The following is a 26,160-nucleotide window of genomic DNA, read 5'->3' on the forward strand; positions in this document are numbered from 1 at the left end:
GCCTTTTGAAACCTGAAGAGTCAGTAAACCTTAAGAGTACTGGTGGGTTTATTGAAGGAATTTGAGTACTGGACAGAGTATCCCTGCCTTCTGGAAAATAAAAGAGTCAAATATGCTCAAGAAAGTATACTGGAGTGTTTAGGAAACACTAAAACAAAAGGCTTTCATCTTAAAAGATGAACAGATGAAAGAAAAGGAAAAGAGAAAGTCACTGTGAAAAACTTAAGAAACTCTCAGTTGCTTAAAACATATGCACTGTAGTCTGTGCCTGTACTGATTTACCTCAGAATTCTTTATTGAATTACCTCAGACCTTTTACCCCTGATTTCACTTGACCTTTTCCCTCTACACTGAATACAATATGTTATTTTCGGACTTTAAAAAGCCTCTTGAGTGCCATTTCGGTAGTTTAAGTTAAAGAGGGAGACCGTGTCCCTTCCCTCAAGTTCCTGTGATGAGCCAGCAGCAAAAAGCATACAGAGACAGAATGGGACAGCCACTGTTTTTTACAAAAGAATAAAATAGATAAATAAGGCTGCTCAGTCAGAAGGGGAATCTTGCCTCCAAGGGAGAGAAGAGAGCAAGGTCATCATAACATTGTGTCCCGTCCCCACCAAAGCTTCCCTTCACAGTTACCTGTTGACTGGAAAACCCCTGGGTTGCACTGACAATACCAGTTGGCAAAAGCTTCCATCATGCGGTCAATTTTCTGTGCCTCTCCAGGCAACCGGAAGCTCCACAGGAACTGCCTGTGAATGAAACAATGTCAGATTGCAAAAATCACTATCAGATTATTTCTTCCTACATAAGAGGAAAACCTTCCTCCTCCACAAAAAGTAGAAAAAAACATATCCTTCTAGGAAAGAGATATTATTTTCTACTGTCATTCAAGAAACTGGAGCTACAAAGAGCAATTTTTACACACAGCTAGAATTCTGCTTGAGAATCATTTTGTGAAATTTCTCAATTCCCCACATATAGATTATTTAAAGCAGTGATTTCTGCATACATATAATTCAGTGGGATTATTCATCTTGGGCCACAACTTCCAGTGTTCCCAAATTACATGTATGTTGTGTCTTGTTTTGCAATGAAGGAAGATTTATGCAACATGACACATATCTGTGTACACAGCAATTTACACAACAATCGTAAATGTGTAAATAAATCTCATCAAGTTCTGTGCACTTACTCCTTAGTAAGCATGTTTAGGATTACTGCCTGACTAAAATGCCACGCAAAATGTTTCTTGGATTGTATTTTGAAATTTAGTCATTCGGAACCCAGCCACCCCCCAATTTGTTCCAAAGGGTGATGTAAAAAGTAATGCAATGATGCAAGTTGATGGATTTCTGGGTATCAATCTTGCTGTGTGCAAAGCGACTCTAATCCAAGAATCCATCAGGCTGTCAGTGTGACTTCCTCCAACATTCTGCCATTTCATCCCAAACCCACAGAAATGTTTTAAAGCCCCTCTGCGGTGTCAGATGTCAAAAAGGAAAAGGAAAGAGAACTTCAAGAAGAAACTACAGGTTCTGATTGGCCTGTATTGTAATGGGTTTAGAAGTCAACGGGTTTAGAAAGGCATAACTCTGTTTAGGATTGCACTCTGTTAGAACATTACTGTACTGTATTATGGTTTTTAAAGTTTCAAATGCATCAGTTGCTCCGGGGTAATGTAGCGGACAGAGAGATGGCTGGAAAATATTGTAAATTACAAATAAACAGAATTGAATATCAGCATTCCAAGGGTTTGTGAAAGTGTTCTGTACTTCTCTACTGAGGGACAGCGCGGTGTAGTGGTTAGTGTGCTGGATCTGGTTCGAATCTCCACTTGGCCATAGACGCTTCCTGGGTGGATGGGAGAGCCAGTATGATGTAGTAGTTTAGAGTGTTGAATGAGGATCTGAGCGATCCACGTTTGAATCTCCACTCTGCCATGGAAGCTTGCTGAGTGACTTTGGGGGTCAGTCACACACCCTTAGCCTAACCTACCTCACAAGGATGTTGTGAAGTTAAAATGGAGTAGAGGAGAATGTTGTGAAGTTAAAATGGAGTAGAGGAGAATGGCATACACCCCTTTGGGTTCCCATTGCTAATGAGTCAGTTGGATTTGCGTGGGAGGCTCAGAATTCACCCACAAATACACACAGAAAACAGACATTTAGCAGTGTTAAACAAATGTGAGAATCCACAGCAAAGCACCCTACTCGGCAACACTGAGGTTTCTTCTCTCTAAACAGTTGGCACTTGCGGGACCTGAACTTCATTTAGCACAGGCAACTGCTGTTGTTGCCCTTCCAGGATTTTGCTCACCTGAGGGCTTGCACGAGGTTGAGGTTGGCAAACTGGTGGCACTCGACAAAAGCCTGAAGAACCTGGAGGTTCAATGGATCCCTGGTAGAAGGGAAAAGGACAGAGTGAGGCATGAGAAGACAAAGGGGAACTGTATGTGTTCAAGAGGGTTTTTCTACACAGGAAATAGGGTTCTGCTATAACCACATGGTTCAGAAAGATACTTGGTTAAAGGGTTAGAGACTGTGGTTTATACTACTGTTTATAGTTCATACAGCTTGTTGCTGTAAATAGGATCCTTCTATGTGATTTTTGCATCATTTAACACCGCATGTTAATAGTTATGCTTGCTTCTGTTCTGTTTTCAGATTACTGGCTGCTTCTACAATCCAAATTTCATTACACAGTTTATTGGGTGTCCCATCCTGTTGATTGTATAGAAGAAGAAGAAGAGGAGGAGATTGGATTTATACCCCGCCCTTCACTTGGAGTCTCAGAGCGGCTTACAAACTCCTCTCCCTTCCCCTCCCCACAACAGACACCCTGTGAGGTGGGTGGGGCTGAGAGAGCTCTGACACAAACTGCTCTTTTTCAAGCTCTGTGCCAGAGCTTGTGACTGACCCAAGTTCACATCAGCAGGTGCAAGTGGAGGAGTGGGGAATCAAACCTGGTTCTCCTAGATTAGAGTCCGCGCACTTAACCACTACACTAAACTGGCTCTCAGTTAGACTTACTCCGTGTAATCAGCCTTGAATCTGTTAAGTCGTGAGCTTAACAAAGAAGTCGGAGAGTGATTCAGCAAGAATGCGGTTTATTCTTCAGCTCTGTTACTTCTCCGGTACGGTACAACGATCGCCAGCCAGAACCCATCACAGATCGAACTATTTACACTGGCTTGTCGATATTTAAACACTCCCGGCTAATGTAGCCACACCCCCTGTACAATAAGGCAACCTATGAGGTTGAAGCAATAACAACCAATCACAAGCGATCCCGCTCTGCACGGTGATTGGCAGACACTTTCTGGGCTAGGGCTCCTATTGGTTACACTAGGATCCTAGCCCAGGATGAAGCTCAACATGACATCTCAATGGTACAGTTCACGAGGCAGTTATATACATCTCAATACATAACAAATCCCTCCCCCCTAAGCAAAAACACTATGTACAATCATAATCGCTTAGGTACATTGGCGCTCTGCGCGATCTCTGAGACCTGCGTAGCTGTACAGGTTCAGGGCACCTTTCATTCTGGGGAGTATTGCACGACTCTGGGACCTCAGAGTCAGGAGCACTTCCATCACTAGCAATGGGTCTTTGAGTAGGGGTCTGCCCTGGCTCGCGGACAGTACTTGGGCCCTCGGGCACATCAGAACTCACCTCCGGAAGAGGTTGTGGAAGGTCCTCGGAATCAGGTAGCTCGGCAGGTTGCGAGGTGGGGCGGCCAGTCGCCCACCGCTGCCTCAACTGGTCCACATGTCGCCTCCATTTGCGCCCGTCCGCAAGCTGGACTACATACATGCGGGAACCCACTACCTCAGTTACAGTGGCTGGAAGCCACGAATGTCCCCCAGCATAGTTCTTGGCGAACACAGTATCTCCGCACTCGTATGTGCGGACCTTATTGGGAACACTCTGCTGCTGGGGCCTCAAGTCGTTGAGGTCTGGATGCAGCCTATCCAGCAAAGACGCTAGGCGTCGCCCCATCAATAGTTCGGCCGGGCTGCGGCCTGTGGCAGAGCACGGCGTTACGTGTTGCCGTAGAAGGAATGACGCTAGTTTCACTCCCCAATCCCCGGATGTTAGCTTGGCAAGCGCATCCTTGGTCGTGCGGACCATTCGCTCTGCCTGCCCGTTCGATGCTGGGTGGAACGGGGCAGACGTAATTTGCCTGATGCCATTGTTAGCCAGGAATTGAGCAAACTCTTGCGACACGAACTGAGCGCCGTTATCGCTTACCAGGACATCAGGCAACCCATGCGTGGCAATTAAGCGGCGCAACACATTTATAACAGCAGTGGAAGTGGTGGTAGACATTGGCGCCACTTCCAACCATTTCGAAAAAGAGTCCACCACAATCAAAAACATTTGACCCTGTACTGGGCCCGCCAAATCTATGTGCAGCCTCGACCAAGGCTTTCCCGCCGATTCCCATTTCTGTGGGAAGGCGGTTGGCGGTTCGGGTCTCGCCTGCTGGCATGGCGTACACCCCCGTACCCACTCTTCAATGTCAGCATCCATCCCAGGCCACCATACATATCCCCGGGCCAGAGCCTTCATATGCACCATGCCGGGATGGCCCTCGTGTAGTGATTTCAGCACTTTTTCGCGCCAGCGTTGCGGTACAATCACTCTGTTCCCCCACAGCAAACAGCCCTTTGATACCGACATTTCGCTTTCCCGCGTTTTGTACGGTTTGAACTCCGGCTCCAACGTTCCTGCCGGCCACCCCCTCCACACCCAGTTAATAACACGACTGAGCACAGAGTCTTTTGCTGTCGCAGCAGCAATGTCCTTAGCAGACACAGGTGCCTCCGGCAGTTCCTCGATAGCTAGAATGGAGCAAGTAGGAGCAGGGTCCAAGTCCTGGCCGGGCAGAGGGCAGCGGCTGAGCGCATCAGCGTGTCCAATGGCCTTACCCGGCCTGTGCTCCAGGTCGAACTCGTAGGCTGAGAGGAACAAAGCCCACCGCAACATGCGTGCGGACATAACATCAGGGAGTTGCCGGTCCTGGGCAAAAATCCCTAGCAGGGGCTTGTGGTCTGTCACCAGTATGAATCTCCGTCCAAACAAAAAGTCATGAAACTTCTTAACAGCGGAAACTAGCGCCAAAGCCTCTTTGTCAATCTGCGCGTAGTTTCTTTCCGCTGCTGTTAGCGACTTGGAATAAAAGGCGATAGGGGCTTCCCGCCCGTCGGGCATTACGTGGCTCAGCACAGCTCCCACCCCAAATGGGGACGCATCAGCAGCTAACACAAGCAGTTTGTCCTCATCATAATGTGTTAACACTGCATCAGACGACAACAATTTTTTCACCCCATCGAATGCCCGCTCATGCTCTGGACCCCACCTCCATTTTGTGTCTTTATGCAGCAGGTTGTGCAATGGGGCCGCAATCGACGCCTTGTGGGGCAAGAAGGCGTGATAAAAATTAAGGAGTCCTAGGAAGGACTGTAACTCCTTCTTCCCTTGTGGCCGTGGGGCATTCTGGATTGCGGAGACCTTATCGTTAGTAGGATGGACCCCAAACTCATCCACCCGGAACCCCAAGAACTCCACACTCGGGACTCCCACCAGGCACTTCGACTTTTTTACCTTCAGGCCCGCATCAGAAAAACGTTTGAGCACCTCCCGCACTCGGCACAGCAGCTCGTCATCAGATTTGCCCGCTATTAAGACATCGTCAAAATAGGGCACCGTGCCCGGCACCCCCCTCAACAACCCCTCCATGAGGCTCTGAAAAATCCCCGGCGCAACATTCACTCCGAATTGGAGTCGATTTACTCTAAACGCCCCCCTATGCGTTACGATGGTCTGGGCGTCAGCCGCCTCTTTGGTCACGGGGAGTTGTTGGTACGCTTGGGCCAGGTCGAGTTTGGCGAATACCTTCCCTCCTCCCAGTGATGCCAGTACGTGGCTAATGACTGGTACAGGGTACGAATGCTGCTGCAAGGCTTTGTTAATCGTGCACTTGTAGTCAGCGCAAATTCGTATTGACCCATCGGGTTTAATTGGAGTAACAATGGGGGTTTCCCATTTACTACAAGGAACTGGTTCCAACACCCCTTGTTCAAGTAGCTTATCGAGTTCAGCCTCGATCTTTGCCTTGAACGGAATGGGCACTTTCCTGTATTTTAGGCGTATAGGGCGTATAGCAGGATCCAACTCAAAAGACACTGGGGGACCATTATACTTTCCCAATCCGCCCCCAAACACTTCAGGAAATTCAGCATATAATACAGCCCATTTATTTTCCACAACGTTATTAACTCCCACAACAGCAATACCCAGAGGCTCAAACCAGTCCAACCCGAGCAGGTTGGTACGGTTTCCCTCAGCGATCAAACATGAAAGCACAGCACCTTTCCCTTTGAAATTAACTGTGAACGTATCCCTCCCCGCCAGAGGGATTCGATTTCCCTGAAAATCGGACAATCGGATGTCCGCAGCTCGCAACCTCCGCCGACTTCGTGTTGGGAACAGCTTGTGCCACGTCTGCGTAGACAAAACGGTTACCGCCGACCCGGAATCCACTTCCATCTCACACGGTGCGCCGTCGAGATGGAGAATGACGTGGATCTTTTTTCGGCTCTCGGTGCTTAGGACGGTGGCTGTGGCTTCTGACGACAGGCTCCCTGTCATCTGGCGGGTGTCTTCTTTCGGTGCGGCTCGGGGACGTTGGTGCCGGCGGGGAGATGAAGCTGGTGAAGACTTGTTTGCGGCTCTGCATACCCGGGCAACATGCCCCCGCTTTCCGCACTTCCGGCAGTCGAGGTCTCTCGCCCAGCAACGCTCGCGCCGATGTTTCCCGCCGCAACCGTCGCATGCTGTACACTCGGCAGGTTTCCGTTGGGTCCGCTTGGACGTTCCCGCCTTCACTTTGCAGACGTCATCATCGGAGTCGCTGCTTGCGTCGTTAGCCCTCTGCTGGTGGACGCGTTGATCAGCTGTGGCGACCCGTTGTCTCACTTCCCTGGTTGACCTGTCAGCAGCTTCCGCGGCGACAGCCTCGGCATAGGCGATGGCCCACGTTAGTGTAGTTCTTGCGAACAAGCGTTGCTGCAGTCGCTCGTCTCTCAGACCACAAACGAGGCGATCTCGGAGGGCCTCCTCCACATTCGCGAAGTTGCAAGGCCGTGCTGCCTTGCGAAGAGCTGCAACGTACTCAGCTATGGACTCATTTGCGTTCTGGCCCCGCTTGTAAAAAGCGTGCCTGCAGGCGATTTCCGACGGCTGTGGAGAGAAATGTGATTTCAGCTTGTCTGTCAAGCTTTCAAAGGATACGGTTTTGAGGTCATCTGGTGCCACCAGTGACCGGGCGATGTCAAAAACGCTCTTTCCACACGAGCTGAGTAGAGTCGCCCTCTTCTTCTCCTCCGTCGTGATGTCATTCGCCTCCAGATGGAACTCAAACCTTGTGAGGTAAGAGTCCCAGTCTTCAGTAGTCGGGTCGAAGCATTCGAACTTCTGGCTGCTCGCGGCCATCGTTATGCGCACAGGCGGGGCCACCAGAGCGGGTGGAGCCTGTGGCTGGCCGGCCTCGGCGATTTCCTCGTTGTCCGACATGGGGTCTGCTCTAGCGGGGCTGCCTACCCGCACTAGGATCCCATCCTCGTTGCCAATTGTTAAGTCGTGAGCTTAACAAAGAAGTCGGAGAGTGATTCAGCAAGAATGCGGTTTATTCTTCAGCTCTGTTACTTCTCCGGTACGGTACAACGATCGCCAGCCAGAACCCATCACAGATCGAACTATTTACACTGGCTTGTCGATATTTAAACACTCCCGGCTAATGTAGCCACACCCCCTGTACAATAAGGCAACCTATGAGGTTGAAGCAATAACAACCAATCACAAGCGATCCCGCTCTGCACGGTGATTGGCAGACACTTTCTGGGCTAGGGCTCCTATTGGTTACACTAGGATCCTAGCCCAGGATGAAGCTCAACATGGCATCTCAATCAGGCGATTCACACATCAGTATTACAATCAAGTCTCAATGGCACAGTTCACATAGTAGTTATATACAATGCAATACATAACAGAATCCCAGTGAGAAAAGTGGACTTGAAATAAAGCAAATAATAAATAATACACACACAGACTTTCCCAGGGCCTGCAAACCATCAGTATGTTAACAGAGAAATGAGAAGACGGCACACTCACCTCTGTCCCAGGTAATCTCCGATGGCTGTCTTGTTGAGGCCTTCTCCTTTGTAAAGGAATCTGGCAATTTCTTGCACATCTGAGGACAACACTTTGTGCTCTGTCAGATATTGGAGCCCCTGCTTGGAGGAAACCAAGCCATTTATTACAGAGAGCCTACAGGGGGCTCTTGATGCTCTAGCAGCCTTTCTGCAAGATTTAAGGGAGCAAGCCTCAGCAGACGTCTAATCAGAAGCCCCATTTTATGCAGTTAGGGCTTACTCCCAGCCATGTATGCCCCAGTGACCCAACCACAGGGGCCAGAGCTGATCAGCTGGAGCCTGAAGAGGGGTGCTGAGTCCATGCCCACAGCCCAGGCAGTCCGGTCTTTTCAGGATGGTTTCCCCATTAGCCCAGAAGGGGCTCACAATAAAGCAGCTCCCGTGCAAATAGGCTCCAGAAAGTTAAAGTGGAGCTTTGCATTATGAACACCCATTGAGAGAGCAAACTGGGTCTGCCAGCTGAAAATCTTGACAGCTCCTCCACCAATAGACAAAGATTTCAGGAGAATCACAATGAAAAATGCAGTCAAGGCCTATGCTGGCCCTCATAGGGTTCCCAGGTACCTGAAGAAAAAGCACCCTATCCCTGTGATGAAGTTTTAATAGGATGTTATTTACCAGGTGATGTTTCTTTCTGTCATGATGAAAAACTTCAGCTGCCCATTTCGAGACATGAAGCCTCTCTTAAAGGGACAGCACACTTTTCTGTAGGCCTGCTGGCATTGCAACCCTATGCACAGCTGATACACTGACTGACTGAACAGATGTAGCACCCCTCCTCTTCCTTCAGTCACTGCAGGAATGGCTGTTTTATGCAGCTCTCACAAGGCCCAAATTCTGTTTCACAAGATGAGACCTGTCAATTGAATGCCCAAGAGGCTGGCTGCTAAACACTTGAAGTGGCTATCTCCTGGAGGAAACTATATGTAGAGATAGAGATGGCCCATCACTGGAGAAATGTCCTCCATTTTGAGACTTCTAGCACCCACAGTTGTGTCAATAAGGCCAGGCTTTTGACACTGCCTCAAAGTAACGGGTGCAAAACCTACCTGATCGTAGGAAATTCTAGATTTTTTTTGTGAGAAAACTGCATAAGGCACCACCTCCTTTTGGATTGGCTAAGAACCCCCCCCCCCCATCTTCCCCCTGGAATTCCTAAAATAATAGTTGGGATAAAATGGGATTTTGTCAGCCTTCATCCATTGAATTTAGGACTGGCCCAGCTTGCAAGAGAGGTATGAACTAGAAATATTGTCATTTTGGGGTTAGCTAAAAACTAATTTTCTTCTGGACTCCATATCCCTTTCCCTTCATCTTCATACCTCTGTGTGTACAAAGAAAACTTTTAAAAATTAGAAGCACAGCCTTGCTTAGCTTTCCCCATGCTTGCTACTCAGCTGATCATTAGTTGGAGAGCTGGAACCTAGAGGCCATATGGAGACAAGGCTTATGCCCTGAGGTCTCCCTGCAAGAAGCGGCTGAAGTAAAAGACTGTCTTGAAGAGGCCCTTCAGCACAGAAAGAGTTACAGGAAGAGCCAGTTTGGTGTAGTGGTTAGGAGTACGGACTCTAATCTGGGAGAACCAGGTTTGACTCCCCACTCCTCCACTTGCAGCTGCTGGTGTGACCTTGGACCAGTCACACGTTCTCTCAAAGCTGTTCTCGCATGAGCAGTTCTGGAAAGAGCTCTCTCAGCCCCACCTACCTCACAGAGTGTCTGTTGTGGGGAGGGGAAGGGAAAGGAGATTGTGAGCCACTCTGAGACTCCGAGTGAAGTGAGGGGAATAAATCCAATGTCTTCTTCTGATGACGATGATGAATGCCTGCCTGTTTCAGGGAGGCAAGGGTGGTGTGTAGAGCTCCTTTGCACAGCAGACCCTTTGGGGGCAGTAACAACTGCTAGGAAAGTTTCAGAGGGTAGCCATGTTGGTCTGCAGTAGGAGAGCTAGATTTGAGCCCAGTAGCACATTAAAGACCAACCAGATACAAGCATTCAAGAGTCAAGGCTTCCTTTGTCAGACAGAGGAGGTATGGAAAGCCAGCGAGAGGAGAAGAGGCTAGCAACGGAAAAAGGTTTCTGAAAACAGCTGTGGTTAAAATGATTCACAGTGTTGCTTGTGGTTTTACTTCTAAAACAAGTGCTATGGATCCTGTGGAGGAGGGAGGGGCAAAACTAGCAGATCTCATTGTGCCTCCCCAAAAAAAAAAAAAAAGGAATGTGTTTTTACTGTTAAGTTCCAATCAGAATCTCTAACAACCAGAGTTGGGTTTGTCCCTAAGGCTGGGAAAGGGGAGCCGCTCTGCTCCTCATCAGGAAGAATTCTCAAGATGAGGTCAGCACTAGCACCCCTTGTTCTGTTCCTTACCTAGGAGGTCACACAGTCAGACTTTAAACCCCTAAGGGCCCTGGCACTGGATGCCTTCTCTCATGTGATGCTTCCTATCAGATAAGATCTGTAACAGAGGAGAGGGGGCGGTCGCCTTTTTTATGGTGGTGCCTTGAGTAATGAGGGGCCTGGCTGAAGCCAAACTAAATGTTAATGCCAGGGGACAAGTCAACAATTTAGCCAGGCATTTTTGTGTAATTTGCTGGTTGGGTGTAACTAAACTGTGTCTCTTGAGTTCTCCACTTCTGCCTTGGAACATCTTTTTTATTGATTTTGTTTTATTCTAAAGAGGAATTTTTGTTTTGCTATTTAGTGATTTATTTCTGTTTTACAATCCGGATAGCAGTTTTGCTGCTGCTTCCAGTGACTCTGCTGTGGTGAGGTTATCTTTTGTTATTTTTGCGGCTAGTGCTTTGGATGGCCTTTTATCCTTGCATTTTTCATGAGCTGCCCCAGGAATCAATTTGGTTACAGGGGCTGGGTTAAAAATAAACAAAATATTAAAATAAGTAGCCACCATATGGCTACAATAGTTCATTTCTCATTGCCTTCATTGGCAGTTTCCATACAACCATTACTGTGTACCCCACCCCATGCTGTGTTTCTTTGAGGAAGGCAATTTTAATCTGATAAACTATCTGATAATATGAGATGCTATGAGTTTCGTAATATATTTATGCAGGGCAGTGTGTGCTTTCTTCTTAAAAGCAAGCAACATCCCTTTATACACACAGTCCTATATAGACTAGAAACTTGATTCTGTGATTCTTAAGAACCCAAACAGTATAACTAATGACCAACTTCTGCACTTGTACAGTGCAAAATAGACCAAAGTCTGATCTTACCTTAGTTGGGTCCATGTTAAATTTCTTCCTCCCAGTGGACAGAATTTTATCCCTCTGGATTAGTTTGCTGCAAATACAAGGATGGAGATTTGAATACAGAACAGATCAGAGAAGGGCATTTTTCTGTCTCTTGAATGTTTGCTGGTTTTCAGTTTTTTAAAAAATCCCACATTTTCCCCATTCTGCTTCCTTCAGAACCATTTCACACAACCATTACATCACTATTTCATTATACATATTTGGTAGAACTGATTGATCGTGTATTATAGATAAACATATTCATTGCTCACTGCTTTTAGATTAAGCCAGAATGTACAGCCAAAGTGTATGTCATGCACACAGGAATCTGTAACAGTAGCCCAACCACCTTTTTCCTGGGAGGGGCCAATTTGGGACAGGAAAACAATGGGCAGGGAAATGGTTATGTATCCCCTTCTTAATGTAGCTTCTCCAAACCCAATTGCCTCTTCCTAAAGATACTTTTCATCCCCCAAAAGGATAGCCCAGGCTAGCCTGATCTCATGAGATCTTGGAAGCTAAACAGGGTTGGCCCTGGCTACTATTTGGACGGGAGACCTCCAAGGAATACTAGGGTTGTGATGTGGAGGCAGGCAATAACAACCCACCTCTGAACACTTCTTGCCTTAAAAATCCTATGGGGTTGTCTCGCTTGATGGCCAAAAAAAAGCCAATGGGATCACCATTACATGTCCACCAAGTTCACAGCTGAAGAACTAAACAAGGGGGTTTCCTGATCCATTGCTCTTAATGCATGCACTACATCATCTCTCTGTAAACTGCTCTGAGGAGAAGGAGCTGTTACAAGAACCTGAATCTAGGAGGTGACAACTCAGACCCTTCAAGGGAGAAGTCAGAATCAGACAAACTACCCCAGGTAATTGATAAGGCCAGCTTTTGAGGAGGTCAAAAGCACAATCTGAGGCTGTTAATAGTGCCAGAATGCACGACTCTAACCTAAAGCATTGCCTCTTTGAATTCTCTGCATTTTCACTCAATAAATGGGGCTCTGGCACCGAGAGCTGGCCTTGCTTGAGGACATAAGATCCCAGTTGGCCTTGGGCATTTATTAGATCAACATCTGTTGTCCTCAGGAGCTCTCCCTGGTCCTGATGTTCCCTGGTCTGACCATCTGTAGGCATCCCAGAGCCTGCAGAGCATCTGCAGCTACTCTAATCTCAGAGTAGCTGCTTATTCTTGCTGCTGCTCCTGGCTGCTGCAGTGGCTTCTCTTTAATGAAGGACAGTTCCCTTTAGACCTTTCCCAGCACCATGTGGACTCTCAGCTCAGCTATCTTCTGGGAAGTGTTCTAAAAAGGACTGAAAGCCTGGACTCTGCAAAAGGCCATCAGTCCATTGGTATTCAGAATAAAGGACAACCTTACCATAGATCTTCCATAATACATGATCAATCAGTTCTACGAAATATGTATAATGAAATGGTGATGTAATGGTTGTGTGAAATGGTTCTGAAGAATGGGGAGAATGTGGGATTTTAAAAAAACCTGAAAACCAGCAAATATTCTTCATAGGGGGCTGGTTCCTCACCTGGACTGTGACTGCTGGAAATGATCTATCTCAGCAAATACTGCAGCAATCTCATCTTTTAGCTTCTAGAAGAGAGAGAGGGAATAAGGGGGGAAATCAGGGAAGAACATGATGAATCCTTTCCTATCATAAGAACAAGAAAAAGAAGAGCCTTGTCTCACACAGTGGCCAACCATTAATTGCCGAAGCCTTTTGTGTGGAAAGGATGCCTGTTCTTTTCAGCAATGATTAGAAGAGGAGGAGGAGAGGAGATTGGATTTATACCCCGCCCTTCACTTGGAGTCTCAGAGCGGCTTACAAACTCCTTTCCCTTCCCCTCCCCACAACAGACACCCTGTGAGGTGGGTGGGGCTGAGAGAACTCTGACACAAACTGCTCTTTTTCAAGGACAGCTGTGCCAAAGCTTGTGACTGACCCAAGGTCACATCAGCAGGTGCAAGTGGAGGAGTGGGGAATCAAACCCGGTTCTCCCAGATTAGAGTCCGCACACTTAACAACTACACCAAACTGGCTCTCAGATTAGCAATTCTTTGTTATGAAAATGGGTGTTGGGCTCATTTCAGTCCTTTTTTAAACGTCAGGAGTTGATAGAATGATCAAAGCATTTTACAAACAACAATACTACGTATGAAGCTGCCCTGTACTGGGTCAGACTACTAGTCTATCAAGGTCAGTATTGCCTGCTCTGAATGGCAGCAACTCTCCAGGGTCTCAGGAAAGAGGGTCTTTCACAACATGCACAACCCTGTCCTTTTAATTGGAGATGCCAGAGACTGAAGCTGGGACCTTCTATATGCAAAGCAGATGCTCTGAGCAAATTTGTAGGGCAGACTCAGCCCAAGTAAGTGCATTTCAAGTTGTTACCTAATGTGGTAGGTTGCTTCCATTCCCCTTTCTCAGATGAAGAATGTTTGCTGAGTGGCAGTGAAACAAGTGAGTCAGAAACTGAACAAAGATAGTTGAATACAAGGCTAACAGTACAGCACAGATCTATCCACATTGTCTACTAGTTGAGATCAGTGTTCCCTCTAAGCTGAGTTGGTGTGAGCTAGCTCACAGTTTTTTAGCCTCCAGCTCACAGATTTTTGCCTTCGCTCAGGAAGGATGACCCCAGAGCAAACTGATTTATGCAATAGCCAGATTGCTCGCTCACAACTTTAATGCCAGTAGCTCACAAAGTAGAAGTTTTGCTCACAGGACTCCACAGCTTAGAGGGAACATTGGTTGAGATGGCGTGCTATATGATGTAACAGCAGACAATTTCAGACTAAGTAATCTTCTGGCATCACACGATGGTATGGCTCGGTCTCAAAGCTGGGGCCGGCCCATAACCACAGATGTTCAATTAGGCGGCTCCTAATTGAAAGCCTGGTAAAAGAGCTCTGTCTTGCAGGCCCTGCAGAACTGTAGAAGATCCCGCAGGGCCCTGATCTCTTCCAGGAGCTCATTCCACCAGTATGGAGCCACCATTGAAAAGGCCCTGGCCCTATTAGCAGTGAGCCTGGCATCCTTAGGGCCTGGGAGGGTCAATTGGTGGTGTGATCCCGACCGTAGTGCTCTCTGGGGTATATATGGGGAAAGGCGGTCCCTTAGGTATGTTGGACCCTGGCCATATAGGGCTTTAAAGGTGAGTACCAGCACCTTGAAGCGAATTTGGTGTGCTATTGGCAGCCAGTGCAGTGCCTTCAGTGCAGGCCGGATGTGCTCCCATCTAGGAAGGCCCATCAGAAGCCTGGCCACGGCATTCTGCACTAGCTGCAGCTTCCGGATTTGTGACAAGGGCAGCCCCATGTAGAGAGCATTACAGTAGTCTAGTCTCGAGGTGACCATCACATGGATCAGTGTAGCCAGGTCATTGTGGTCAAGAAAGGGAACCAACTGCCGAATCAGCCAGAAGTGGTAAAAGGCCGACTTAGCAGTGGCTGCTACCTAGGCCTCCATTGTTAAGGAGGTATCCAGGAGCACTCCCAAACTCCTAACCAATGGTGCTGGCGCTAATGGTGCCCCACTGAAGGTCGGGAGTGGGATCGCTACCCACGAACTGCCCCAACTCAGGCACAGGACCTCCGTCTTCACCAGGTTCAGCTTCAGCCAGCTCAGTCTAAGCCAACCAGCCACAGCTTGCAGTGCCCGGTCCAGATCTTTCAGTCTGGAGTCTGACTGGCTGTCCAGCATCAGATAGAGCTGGGTGTCATCAGCGTACTGGTGACATCCCATCCCATACCTCCAATCTGGGCAAGGGGGTGCATGTAGATGTTAAATAACATCTGGGAAAGCACTGCCCCTTGAGGCACTCCGCACTCAAGCAGGTGTCTCCTGGACTGCTGTTCCCCTAGCACCACCTTTTGTCCCCAACCCTGGAGAAAGGAAGCAAGTCATTGGATCCCCATGTCAGTGAGGCAGTGGGTCAGCAACTGGTGGTCGACTGTGTCGAATGCAGCCGACAGGTCCAACAACAGTAGTACTGCTGAATTGACCCAATCCAGATGCCTCCGGAGGTCGTCTGTAAGAACGACCAGCGCTGTCTCTGTCCCATGTCCTGGACGGAAGCTGGACTGGAAGGGATCTAATATGGAAGTGTCATCTATAAAGCCCTGCAACTGTATCACCACCGCCCTCTCAATTAATTTGCCCAAACAGGGCAAATTGGAAACTGGCCGATAGGTAGCCAATTCGGCCAGATCCAGAGATGGTTTTCCCAGGAGAGGGCGGACCATTGCTTCCTTGAGTGCCCCCGGGAACAGCCCCTCAGAGAGGGACTTTTTGATCATTTCCCTCAGGGCACCTCGGAACCCTTCATGGCCAGCTTTAATAATAGCCAGGAAGGGACCAGATCAAGGCTGCACGTGGTTGGGCGTACAGCTGCGAGCAATCTGTCGACTTCCTCCAGGCTGAGCGGGCTGAAATGATCCAAAACCAAAACTGAAGACGTGCAAGGGGCCTCGAGTTTTAAAAATCAGTAATTGCTATCATGCTATAGCAATAGCCAATTAAAAATAAAACAACCAACCCCCTGAAAAAGTCCTCTGGAGGTACAGCATGGAAAAGAAGACAGGAAAATGGCAGCTGATGGCGGGAAGTGTGCTGAAAACTCCAGTGCAGATGTTCTGTGGCCAGTGTGAATGCCTCGATGTTAGCAGCAGTGATGAATGCAAAACAGCGAATCCTTGCCCTGTGGATGCAGCCCCTGAATGGCATTTTGTGTGTGTGTGGAGCAGAGGTTTTGGCTTCGTGCTCATGATAAAGCTCGTTATTATTCAGACACGACATTGACCCATCTGCAGAAGGGAAGCAGGCCTCACCTGAATATCCTCCAGCAGTTCTGTCCTGTGCTGCTTGATTACCTCAATCTCAGCCTCTTCAGTCTCACTCAAGTCAGATGAACCTGGAAGGAAGCCACACAAAGAACCTTTTTACCCCCATGAAGTCAAGATAAAGCAAGATTAAGCCATGGTTTGTGCAATAAACTCTGGTTGGTCTACCAGATGAATGCAACATATTCTGGCTTGTGCATAAATCCTAGTGTGTCTGCTTCTCACCTACCCCTTCTTTCCCAGCAGGGAGGACATCCTTCTTGCCCTGCCGTCTCTGTGGCCAGGTGGCAACAAGAAGCAGCGCTGCTCAGCAAATTCAGACCTCCCCTCCAGTTACAGTTAGTAAAAACTGGCTATTCCAATAGCCACTAGGCCTCCCTAGAGCCTGTAGGCCGCACTATCATAGGCCTAGGATCGTGACAAAAAGGTTAACTCCCATAAAGGGTAGCTCATACTTTTTCACTGTAAATCATGCCTTGAATGGCAAGTTGTCCACTTTTAGTAAACATTTTGTGGGAAAGTTCTGCACAAATAATAAGTTCACACTCAGTGGGAACATAGCCCTTAGGTTTTAAAACGTGTCTTCTATTAATATTTATATTTATTTATAAATTCAATTTATAGCCCTGCCCTCCCCGCAGCGCGGGCTCAGAGCGGCTCACAAATAGGCACAAGCCAACAGATAAAACAAATTAAAACCATATAAAATCATTACTACATTTACATCAAAAGAACTGCTCCAGCTGTTCCAGTCTGATCTTCCGCAAGATAGTACTTCCACTCTCAGTTCCACGCAACACTGTCGTTCTCTCTTCCCAGGGCCAGACAATACTGATGGTAACATCACGATGGTACAGTAGTGGTGGCGGCTCCTACTTGAAAGCCTGGCGGAAGAGCTCCGTCTTGCAGGCCCTGCGGAACTGCACAAGGTCCCGCAGGGCCCGGATCTCCTCCAGGAGCTCGTTCCACCAGGCAGGAGCCACCACCGAAAAAGCTCTGGCCCTGGTAGCAGCCAGCCTGGCCTCCTTGGGGCCTGACATCATCAGGAGGTGTTGTGTCCCCGACCGTAGTGCCCGTGGAGGAACATATGGGGAAAGGTATGTTAAAAAACTAAAAACCTTTGTTTTCCCTTCCTCCATCTTACATGAGGCTGAAACATTTGTGGATTTGCAGAAACGAGGGGGGCCTTGCTACCAAGTAGTGGCTTCACACAGAAGTAGCCTGAAAAGTTGTGCTCGGTTCCGCTTTCAGGCGTAGGAAGTTGGGCAAATGATGTCAGAGATGAAAAGACCACGGTATGACTCAGTTAAGACCAAACCAAAGCAGAAGTAGTGGTCTTGGGGTGCCAGTTCCTACAGTTAAATAAAGGTTGCTTAGAGCACTCGGCAAGAGTCCAGCAGCAAATGGGAAGCTCTTTGCTGTAACCGAAAATAAGCCTCAGTGTTCAAATTCATATCTCTCTTAAAAATTGAACTGGATATTCAGAATAGTTTTTGAATTGAACAGGTTTTTAAAAACCAAAGTTTTCTCCGGTGAGAGGCAAAGTCTTCTCTCTGCTCCATCACTGGCAGCCAAGGAGCAAAGGCCTTTATGGGTATTGCCCCAAACCTCTGGACCCTTCTGCCTAAAGAGATTAGGGAAGGTGCCTATTTGTTCGGGTCCTGGGAAGGGTATAAAACATTTCTTTTCTAGATACTATGATTTTAACAGGTGTATTTATTTGTTACTTGCTATAGCCTGTTTTCCAGGAGCTGCGGTGGCTCAAGTGGTTAAGACGCTGAACTGCAGGCTGTGGAAGGTCAGTAGTTCAGCGGTTCAAGACCCGGGTGCCGCAAGACAGGGTGAGCTCCCGTCTCTAGTTCCAGCTCCTGCCAACCTAGCAGTTAGAAAGCAAGAAATTGCAAGTAGATAAATAGGGACCACTTTGGTGGGAAGGTAACAGCGTTCTGTGCGCCTTGGTGTTTAGTCATGCCGGCCACATGACCACGGAAACGTCTTCGGACAGCGCTGGCTCTTCGGCTTTGAAACGGAGATGAGCACCGCAACCCTAGAGTCGGATTCGACTGGCTTTCGAGCAAGGGAACCTTTACCTTTACCTATAGCCTGTTTAGAGGGATTTTGTTATTACTTCCCATTACAATGAGCTTATCAAACAGAGATCCATATAGACATTCAAAATAAAGAAAGTAAACTGGAACACTTAAGGCTGTTTTAGGCATGATTTTCCCTTGGCAAGCACATATATCTCTATGCTGTAAAGAATCTTGTGCACTCTATCATTTTATCTTCTCGTGTCTGGATAGAAATGGGAAGTCCACTCCGGTCGCCCTGGAAACTTTTTTCTCTATTTTGGATCTCACGTGCAGGACCATTGCTAAATATACAGTAGAAAAGAGGAAGCTATGACATAGTTCTTTGGAGGGATAAGGGGATGGAACAAATAGTGCCCCCCCATACCACAAGATTTGATTGGCTGAAGGAAGAAAATGGCCTTCTCTTCTGGAAATATCGGCATCACTGATCTACATTTAGGGACAATTCACATTAGCGCAAGCACAGCTGGCACATTAAGCCATGCATACTTTCCCATGCCACCAGTTATCTTTCTCCACCTTTTTGATCCTCAGGATTGGTTCTCCAGCCAAGCTACCAAAGTGTCCTTGTGGGACACCACAGTGAGGAGGGGGCTGCCATTCCATAGAAGCTCTGCTCACCCCTGCCAGTTCATGAGGGGGCTGCCAGTTCATGAGTGGGCTGCCAGTTCATGAGGACATGGTGGCCATTACCAATACCTGTTATCATTTCTACCTTGGCCAAGCACCTGTGGTATTGCCAGAATTGTTGGGGGGGAGGGGAGAGCATGACTAGTGCACCTTGCTTTGGGAAGACAAGGTGTCTTGAACCTGCAGAAAATGAAGGCCATTTGCAAATAGGGTTCTTGGATGAAAGCACGCAAGTGGTTGTGTGATCCATTGTTCACTACCAACGTGACCAGGGAGGAGGCAAGATGCTTACAAGAGTTCTTCATAAAGGCAATGACTGGCCTGTTCTCTGGAAGCAGTGGGGCCTGCAGCCAAGTTACACGCTGATGCCCAAATAAATACCGTCTACTGAGGAAGATTCACATCTATCAAGGAAGGGTCTGAGAAAAATGTAAAAGGTCAGCAATACTTTTTGCGTGGTGTCAGTAATGTGTCCGTGCAGATTAATATGATAGTCCAAGGGAATTGGTTTTATTTTCTAATGTGAGGAATCCTGTCAGACTGAGGCAAGCATCTATCTAGTCCAGCCCTCTCCTGGAATCTATCCTGTGCCTCTGGCACACAGACAACTTCATTTTGGCCATCGTGGCTGATGGCTCTTAACAGACCCACCTGCATGAATTAATCTGAACTCCTCATTGGGCAGCCACAAATTCTATTGTTATGAGAAAGGGTGACTATATTTGCATATTTAAATGTTTATACTTTGCTTTTCTCCCCAGTGGGGACCCAAAGCAGCTGGCGAGATTGTTTTCCCTTGTTCCATTTTATCCCCAAACAACAATCTTGTGAGGTTGGTTAGGCTGAGGGGCGGGTGATCGGCCCAAGGCCATCCAGCAAGCTTCCATGGCAGAACAAGGGTTTGAACCTGGGTCCTCGAGATCCTAATTCAACATACTAACCACCATACCGTGCTGGGAAAAGTGTTCACAACAGTATGATTTTTGTCAACCTCCCCCAACCTAGTTGTCTTTTTATAAACTAGGAAGCCAAATGCTCATGGGACAGGTGTTCTAACCTCTCCATCATTTCTGGGTGCCTTTTTCTGGACTTTTCCCAGCTCTGTTTTGACCAGGGTAATTTGAACTGTGCACAGCATCCCAAATGTGGTCACACCACAGAAGAGCTTTATGGATGACAGAGGACATTTTATTTTCAGTCCCTTTCTTAATAATTCCTGATATAATTTTTGATCTTTTTCAATTCCAGTTATCAAAGAATGAGTGAAGAAATAGGATGATTTGCCCATCTGACCAATCAGAAGGAAAACAGGAGAGGAAGAAACAGATATTCAGCATAGTTCACACATGGGAAAGGGAAAAGGGACAAAGAAAAATATAAGCCATATTTAAAGCACATAAAGAAGGTCAGTGAGCTTAATTTATGCTCTTTCATTTCTTTGTTGTTCCTTGGCAGGCGTTTTGTGGATTCGGTTTTTGGGCAGATGGTGGATAATCTGATTGTTTTTCCCCTCGAAATTGCTAGCTGCTAGATATCTTAAAAAAGAAACCATTGACAAGAGGATCTGCCTTTCACAGCTTGATCCATCAATAGATAGAAATCTAACATCTGCTTTGAAGAAATCCTCTGAAGATCAATCTCTGTCCAGGTTTGTGAGCTGAAGAACGGAAACCCACAGAAGCGACACAAAACTCTGACTTGGGTAGTGTCTATTTTCCCACGCAAGGGAGCTCTCTGCCAGCTGGCCCTAGGCAGGAACCCAGCAGGATGCTTCAGACTCAGACAGCGCTAGCATGAGGGCTGTCAACTCCAGACTGGGAAATTCCTGGAGATTTCAGCCTAAAGCCTGGGAGGGGAGGGGAGGGGAGGGAAGCAGGGATGTGGTGCCATAGAGTCCCCCCTCCAAAGCCTCCCTTTTCTCCAGGGGAACTGATCTCTGTAGTCTGGAGAACAGCTGTAATTCCAGCAGCTCTCCAGGCCCCACCTGGAAGTTGGCAACCCTATCTACCACCCTTCCCTTTCTAGGCCATTATGCTTTTTAACAGCTATCAGTGTCTTCAGTCAGAGGGCAGTTGCTCTGAGCTAATGTCGCAAGTGCCACAGGGGCTGATTCAGATCAGAACTGTCACTTGAGAGGGGAAGTTCCTTCACTTTCTGCCCCCCCCCCCCCCCCCCTTTTTCCTTTTTTTTTCCCTGTGGGGGGGGGGGGATCTTTTTTTTCCGGGGGGGGGGGGGGGGCTGCATGTGTCCTGCTGGGCTGCACATGCAGTCCCCCAGTGGGGCAAACAACATCCCTGAGGCCACTTCATGTTAGGAGAGTATGGGTGGTGGTGGTGGAGAGGAGCTGAAGCCCTTCTCTTCCCATGCCACAGTCCCAATATGTAGGTGGCGGCTGGAGATCTCCTGGGATTACGACTGATCTCCAGATGACATAGATCATCTTACCTGGAGAAAATGGCTGCATTGGAAGGTGAACCCTATGGCATCATATCCCTTTGAAGTCCCTCCCCTCCCCAGACCCCTCCCTCCTCAGGCTCCACCCCCAAAATCTCCAGGTATTTCCCAACCCAGAGCTGTCAACCCTACCAATATGAATCAGGCCCCCAAGGTGCTTTAGAAATTAATTCCCAGCTGTTGCCCTGTGACTGAAGGCAATGAAACTTGGGCCGGGGAAACCATCTAGTTTGGAACTGTCTAGTTTGGAACCGGGACTGAGTCAGTCCAGGAGAACAAAGGGGCTTCTCGGGCTTGTGGATGGGGGGAAGAAGAAGAGGAGATTGGATTTATACCCAACCCTTCACTCGGAGTCTCAGAGTGGTTTACAACCTCCTTCCCTTCCTCTCCCAACAACAGACACCCTGTGTGGTAGGTAGGGCTGAGAGCTTTGAGGGAACTGGTCGTGAGAGAACAGCTCTGAGAGAACTGTGACCGACCCAAGGTCACATGGCTGGCCGCATGTGGATGAGTGGGGAATCAAACCAGTTTTCCAGATTAGAGTCCGCCGCTCTTAACCACTACACCAAACTGCAGTGGGGGGGAAGGGGACAAGTTTTCGCCTTCCATGTCTTTAGAAGCAGGTCTTGAGAAATGTTGTTTGTTTGGGAGTCAGAGCTGCTGCCCTTTGAGTGGGAAAGGATTGTGGACAGTCCTTCTCTCTAGCTAGTTTCCTCTCCCTAAGATTGCCAGCTGGCCAGGGGGGGAAAAATCCCCTTTAATAGTATTTGGAAAGGCGCAGTTGAAGATTTTCATTGCTTGATAATGGCTTGCGGATCAGACTGATATTAAAAGGACAGCTAGGGGGACCCATTTAAAAGTTGCAAAGCCTACACCACACCTGGCATGCAAAGCTATTGAAATATTATTTGGGGTAAAAAAGGTAAAGGTTCCCTTGCTTGAAAGCCAGTCGAATCGGAATCTAGGGTTGTGGTGCTCATCTCCGTTTCAAAGCCGAAGAGCCAGCGCTGTCCAAAGACATTTCTGTGGTCATGTGGCCGGCATGATTAAACACCAAGGCGCACGGAACGCTGTTCCCTTCCCACTGAAGTGGTACCTATTTATCTACTTGCAATTTCTTGCTTTCGAACTACTAGGTTGGCAGGAGCTGGAACTAGAGACGGGAGCTCACTCCGTCACTCGGCACACTTGGGTCTCGAACTGCTGAACTACTGATCTTCCACAGCCTGCAGTTCAGCGTCTTAACCACTTGAGCCACTGCAGCTCCCTATTATTTGGGGAGGGATTCACAAATAAGCAGGAGTAAATTGGCAAGATTTTATTCCATGCCTAGTCTTCTCCAGGAAGTAGCAACCAGGGCTGCTGAAAACTACCATGGTGGACCCACAAAAATGTTCTCTGGCCCCCCTTCACATTCAGAAGAACCAGAAGAACAGAGATGCTGCCACTATTCCCAGAAACACCCTGTCCAAACCTCTGGGCTCTGAGGACAACTTGACCTACTGTACGTCTGTACCCCTGTTCCCTCCCTCTCAGCAGCCCTAGGTCAACCTAAAAGAAAGGCTTAGGGAGTTTCTCTATAACAATAAATGCAAACATTTCTGCTATGCTAATACCAACTTCCTTTTATTAGTTCTTTATCCCAAGAACTTTCCAGAGAAGTTCTGTTCACATGTTACAGTGAACACATGTACATCTTTCTGTAAGAAAGAGCCAACACATGTTTACTTTACAAATGAAACTGAGGGCCAGTACCAGGGAAAATGTGGGGTTTAAATCAAATGTTGAGCTGTACATGAGATGAACATAACATGAGAATGGATGTATAAAGAAATGCAAGTGTAAACTGTACATAGATCACTCATAGGGCTAGTGTGAAGGCTGTATAGATAGGCCGCATCTTGATCAATTCTGAAAAATCATGCACATTTATTTCCCTTATCTGCTCCCCAAAACTCACAAACAATTACTTTCTTCACTCTACATGGCTTTTATGGCATCCCTTCCATGTGTAATAGGTGCGCTGGATCTGCTAGGACATACAAGGTTAAAGCCTACTTAGATCTATGGGGGGGGAATTAACCCTTTGAGATAATGATAGATTGTTCCAGGTCAGGCCAGGGTCTCGGGGGGGGGGGGGGCATTTCCCTTTCTGCCCAAGAGGGAAGCCTGGGTTTTCTAGTCTTCACAAAAAAATGGGCCTCTCCCCTCTGAATATTCCTGGTAGGTGGGTGAAGGGGCTTGTGATGGGGTGGTGGTAGAAACTAACACAGACAGCCTCTAGGAGTTGAAGATAGTAGTTTAAGCCCATGCAGATAAGAAAATGCTGGGGGTTAAGGGAAAGGAAACACAGACTATAGAAACAAAAGAAAATACAGTTTCTGGTTAACTCCAAACTTGGGATACTTGATTCCTAGCCATTGATATTAGGGCAGTGGAGACGCCCTCATCACTGGATCTGAAGCAACAGTTATGATCATCTTACCTGTTAGCAACTTCAGGTATCGTTCCATGTAGTTTATCCTATCCTATACTATGCATCGTTTATATAGACTATATTTCTGGTATAGTTTTTCTGGTGCAAAGGAGGACAGGGAAACCTGTGCCTTTTCAAAGCTCTGTAGAGAAGAGGGGATTTCAGCTTAACCTGAATGACAAGCTGTGTCCCCTGAAAGAAACCTTGTAAGTTTGGAGTTAGCCAGAAACTGTATTTTCTTTTGTGTCTATGTTCTGTGTTTCCCTTTCCCCAGCCTGCAGCATTTGCTTATCTGCATGGGGTACCCTGTTCTGGGATCAAAATGAGGCACAGATCAAACCTGCTGGGTACATAATAGATCTTGACATTCTGTCTCCTGTGTATGACATTAGGGTTGTTGGCTTATTGTTCTGACCTAAGCTGGGGGTGGGGGCACAAAACATCTGTCTGAACTGGAAAAGAAACCCTGCCATGTGTTAATTAAATTTTATCATCTCATCTGATTGTTGATACTTTAAAGGGGTTGCTAAGACCCAACTTTAATAGTTCCTCTTCTAAACTGAAACCAAGAAATTGTGGCTTTGTGAAGCACTCCTACACAAGAACCATGGAAAAAACATTAAAATTGTACAATTCTAGCCTTCTGGATTGTCCTTATTCTAACATTTTCCTTTCTCTCTCATGTACTTTACTGAAACACCAGTATGCGGAATTATACCTTCCTCTCGCAGGTATAATGTGTGCTCATCATTACTTGAAAATTACACAAATGCAGATACATTCAGAAACCCATGCACATTTACTCAGAAAGAAGTCCCAGGTGTTTCAGTGGGACACACTCCCAAAGAAGTGGCACAGCCCCAAAGGTAGTAAACAGCCTTGTGTCAAAATGGCACAGGGGCTGGATTCTCTCCCTTTAAGTCACAGATTCTTTAGAGATATTGGAAAGATTTTTTAAAGCCTAAACAAGACTGGCAGTCCTTAAAGTCACACCCTAAAATAAGAGCAACTCCCACTTTCTCATTTCCCTTTTAACACTTTTGGTTGAGTTGATTGTGCTTCTATCAGATGAAGTCATTTTGGATTCCCAGCACATATACAAAGAAGATAGACTAAAGGCATGCTCAAAATTTCTTTTAAGAGAAGACTTACTGGTGGGACAGACATCCATCGTGAAGTCTCACAGCGGCCCCAGGTACAGTGTAGCTGCCGGTTTCTCGTCCCCTTTGCTTCTTCAGAATTAAAGTGACTTCAGTGCAATCGTAGCTAAACAGCAGGCAGCAACCCAAGAGATCTGCTCTGGATTGTGACTCCTCCCTTTCCTCCTGGTTCCTCCTCATCTGTTCTGATTGACAGAGGAAACCATTTGCTCATATTGCAACATGAACGTTAATGAACTTTGGGTGTTTCCTGGAAAACCCACAGTGCCGGTGCATCATGTCCACAAGAGGGGCCATTCTGTTCTTGTCGAGCAGGGTCTTGAACCTCAGGATATGTACCGTGAGCCTTAGCATGGCCAGAGCAAAGTATTTTGTCATTCCAAGGAAGGTGCTATAGCCAATAATAAAGAACACCAGAATGAGGAATGGCTTAAAGCAACATTAATATGAAAAGCAACTAACCCGTCTAAAACAGCAGTCTCATAGAGGGCAGTCATATCTTCTTAAGCCCGCTGTGGCTTTAAAAGGGTATAACTCTTAGGAATCTACTGTAAACCTTATCCTAGATCCAACATCAGTGAAGCCCAGAGGTGGATTCGGGGGGGATCGCGGGGGATCGCAGTTCCCCCGGGTGAGGTGCGGGGGCGGGGCACACAACGAAGCCCCGCCCCCTTCTTCTGGCTGCCCCCTGCTTCCAGCCTCATTCTGTTGCAGAAGGAGGAAGAAGCAGGAGGGTAAGTTGGCGTCCTCCCCCTCTGCCTGGCCGAGGCCACTCCACGTGGCCTCCGTAAGGACTCCCAGCCCCATCCAGGAGCTTCCCCGAGGTAGCTGTGTTAGTCTGTTGCTGCAAAATAGTCCAAGAGTTCAAATAGCACCTTTAAGACTAACAAATAGCACCTTTAAGACTAACCTTTAAGACTAAGACTGAGTGGTGGGTGTGGCCTTATGACACACTTCCGGTGATGTCAGGGGTGTGGCATATGCTAATGAGTTATGCTAATGAGTTCCCCTAGCTCTTT

At 47.4% G+C, this 26,160-nt stretch overlaps 1 protein-coding gene across 1 annotated transcript; it reads right to left on the reverse strand.

Moving 5' to 3' along the window:
• Nucleotides 1-636: 636 nt before the first annotated feature.
• Nucleotides 637-25,230, reverse strand: LOC107120054 (cytohesin-4-like; the record flags this gene model as incomplete). The annotated part of the gene is made up of 7 exons (XM_015422694.1): nucleotides 25,134-25,230; nucleotides 16,317-16,399; nucleotides 13,015-13,079; nucleotides 11,450-11,516; nucleotides 8,178-8,296; nucleotides 2,317-2,397; nucleotides 637-749 (listed from the first exon to the last, which is right to left on the reverse strand). Coding segments are annotated over exons 1-7 (547 nt in total), but the record flags the coding sequence as incomplete, so codon positions are not given.
• Between the last annotated feature and the right edge of the window lie 930 nt (nucleotides 25,231-26,160).

The sequence above is a fragment of the Gekko japonicus genome, unplaced genomic scaffold (genome assembly GCF_001447785.1).
Source record: "Gekko japonicus isolate JY-2015 unplaced genomic scaffold, Gekko_japonicus_V1.1 scaffold2453, whole genome shotgun sequence".
NCBI lineage: Eukaryota > Metazoa > Chordata > Lepidosauria > Squamata > Gekkonidae > Gekko > Gekko japonicus.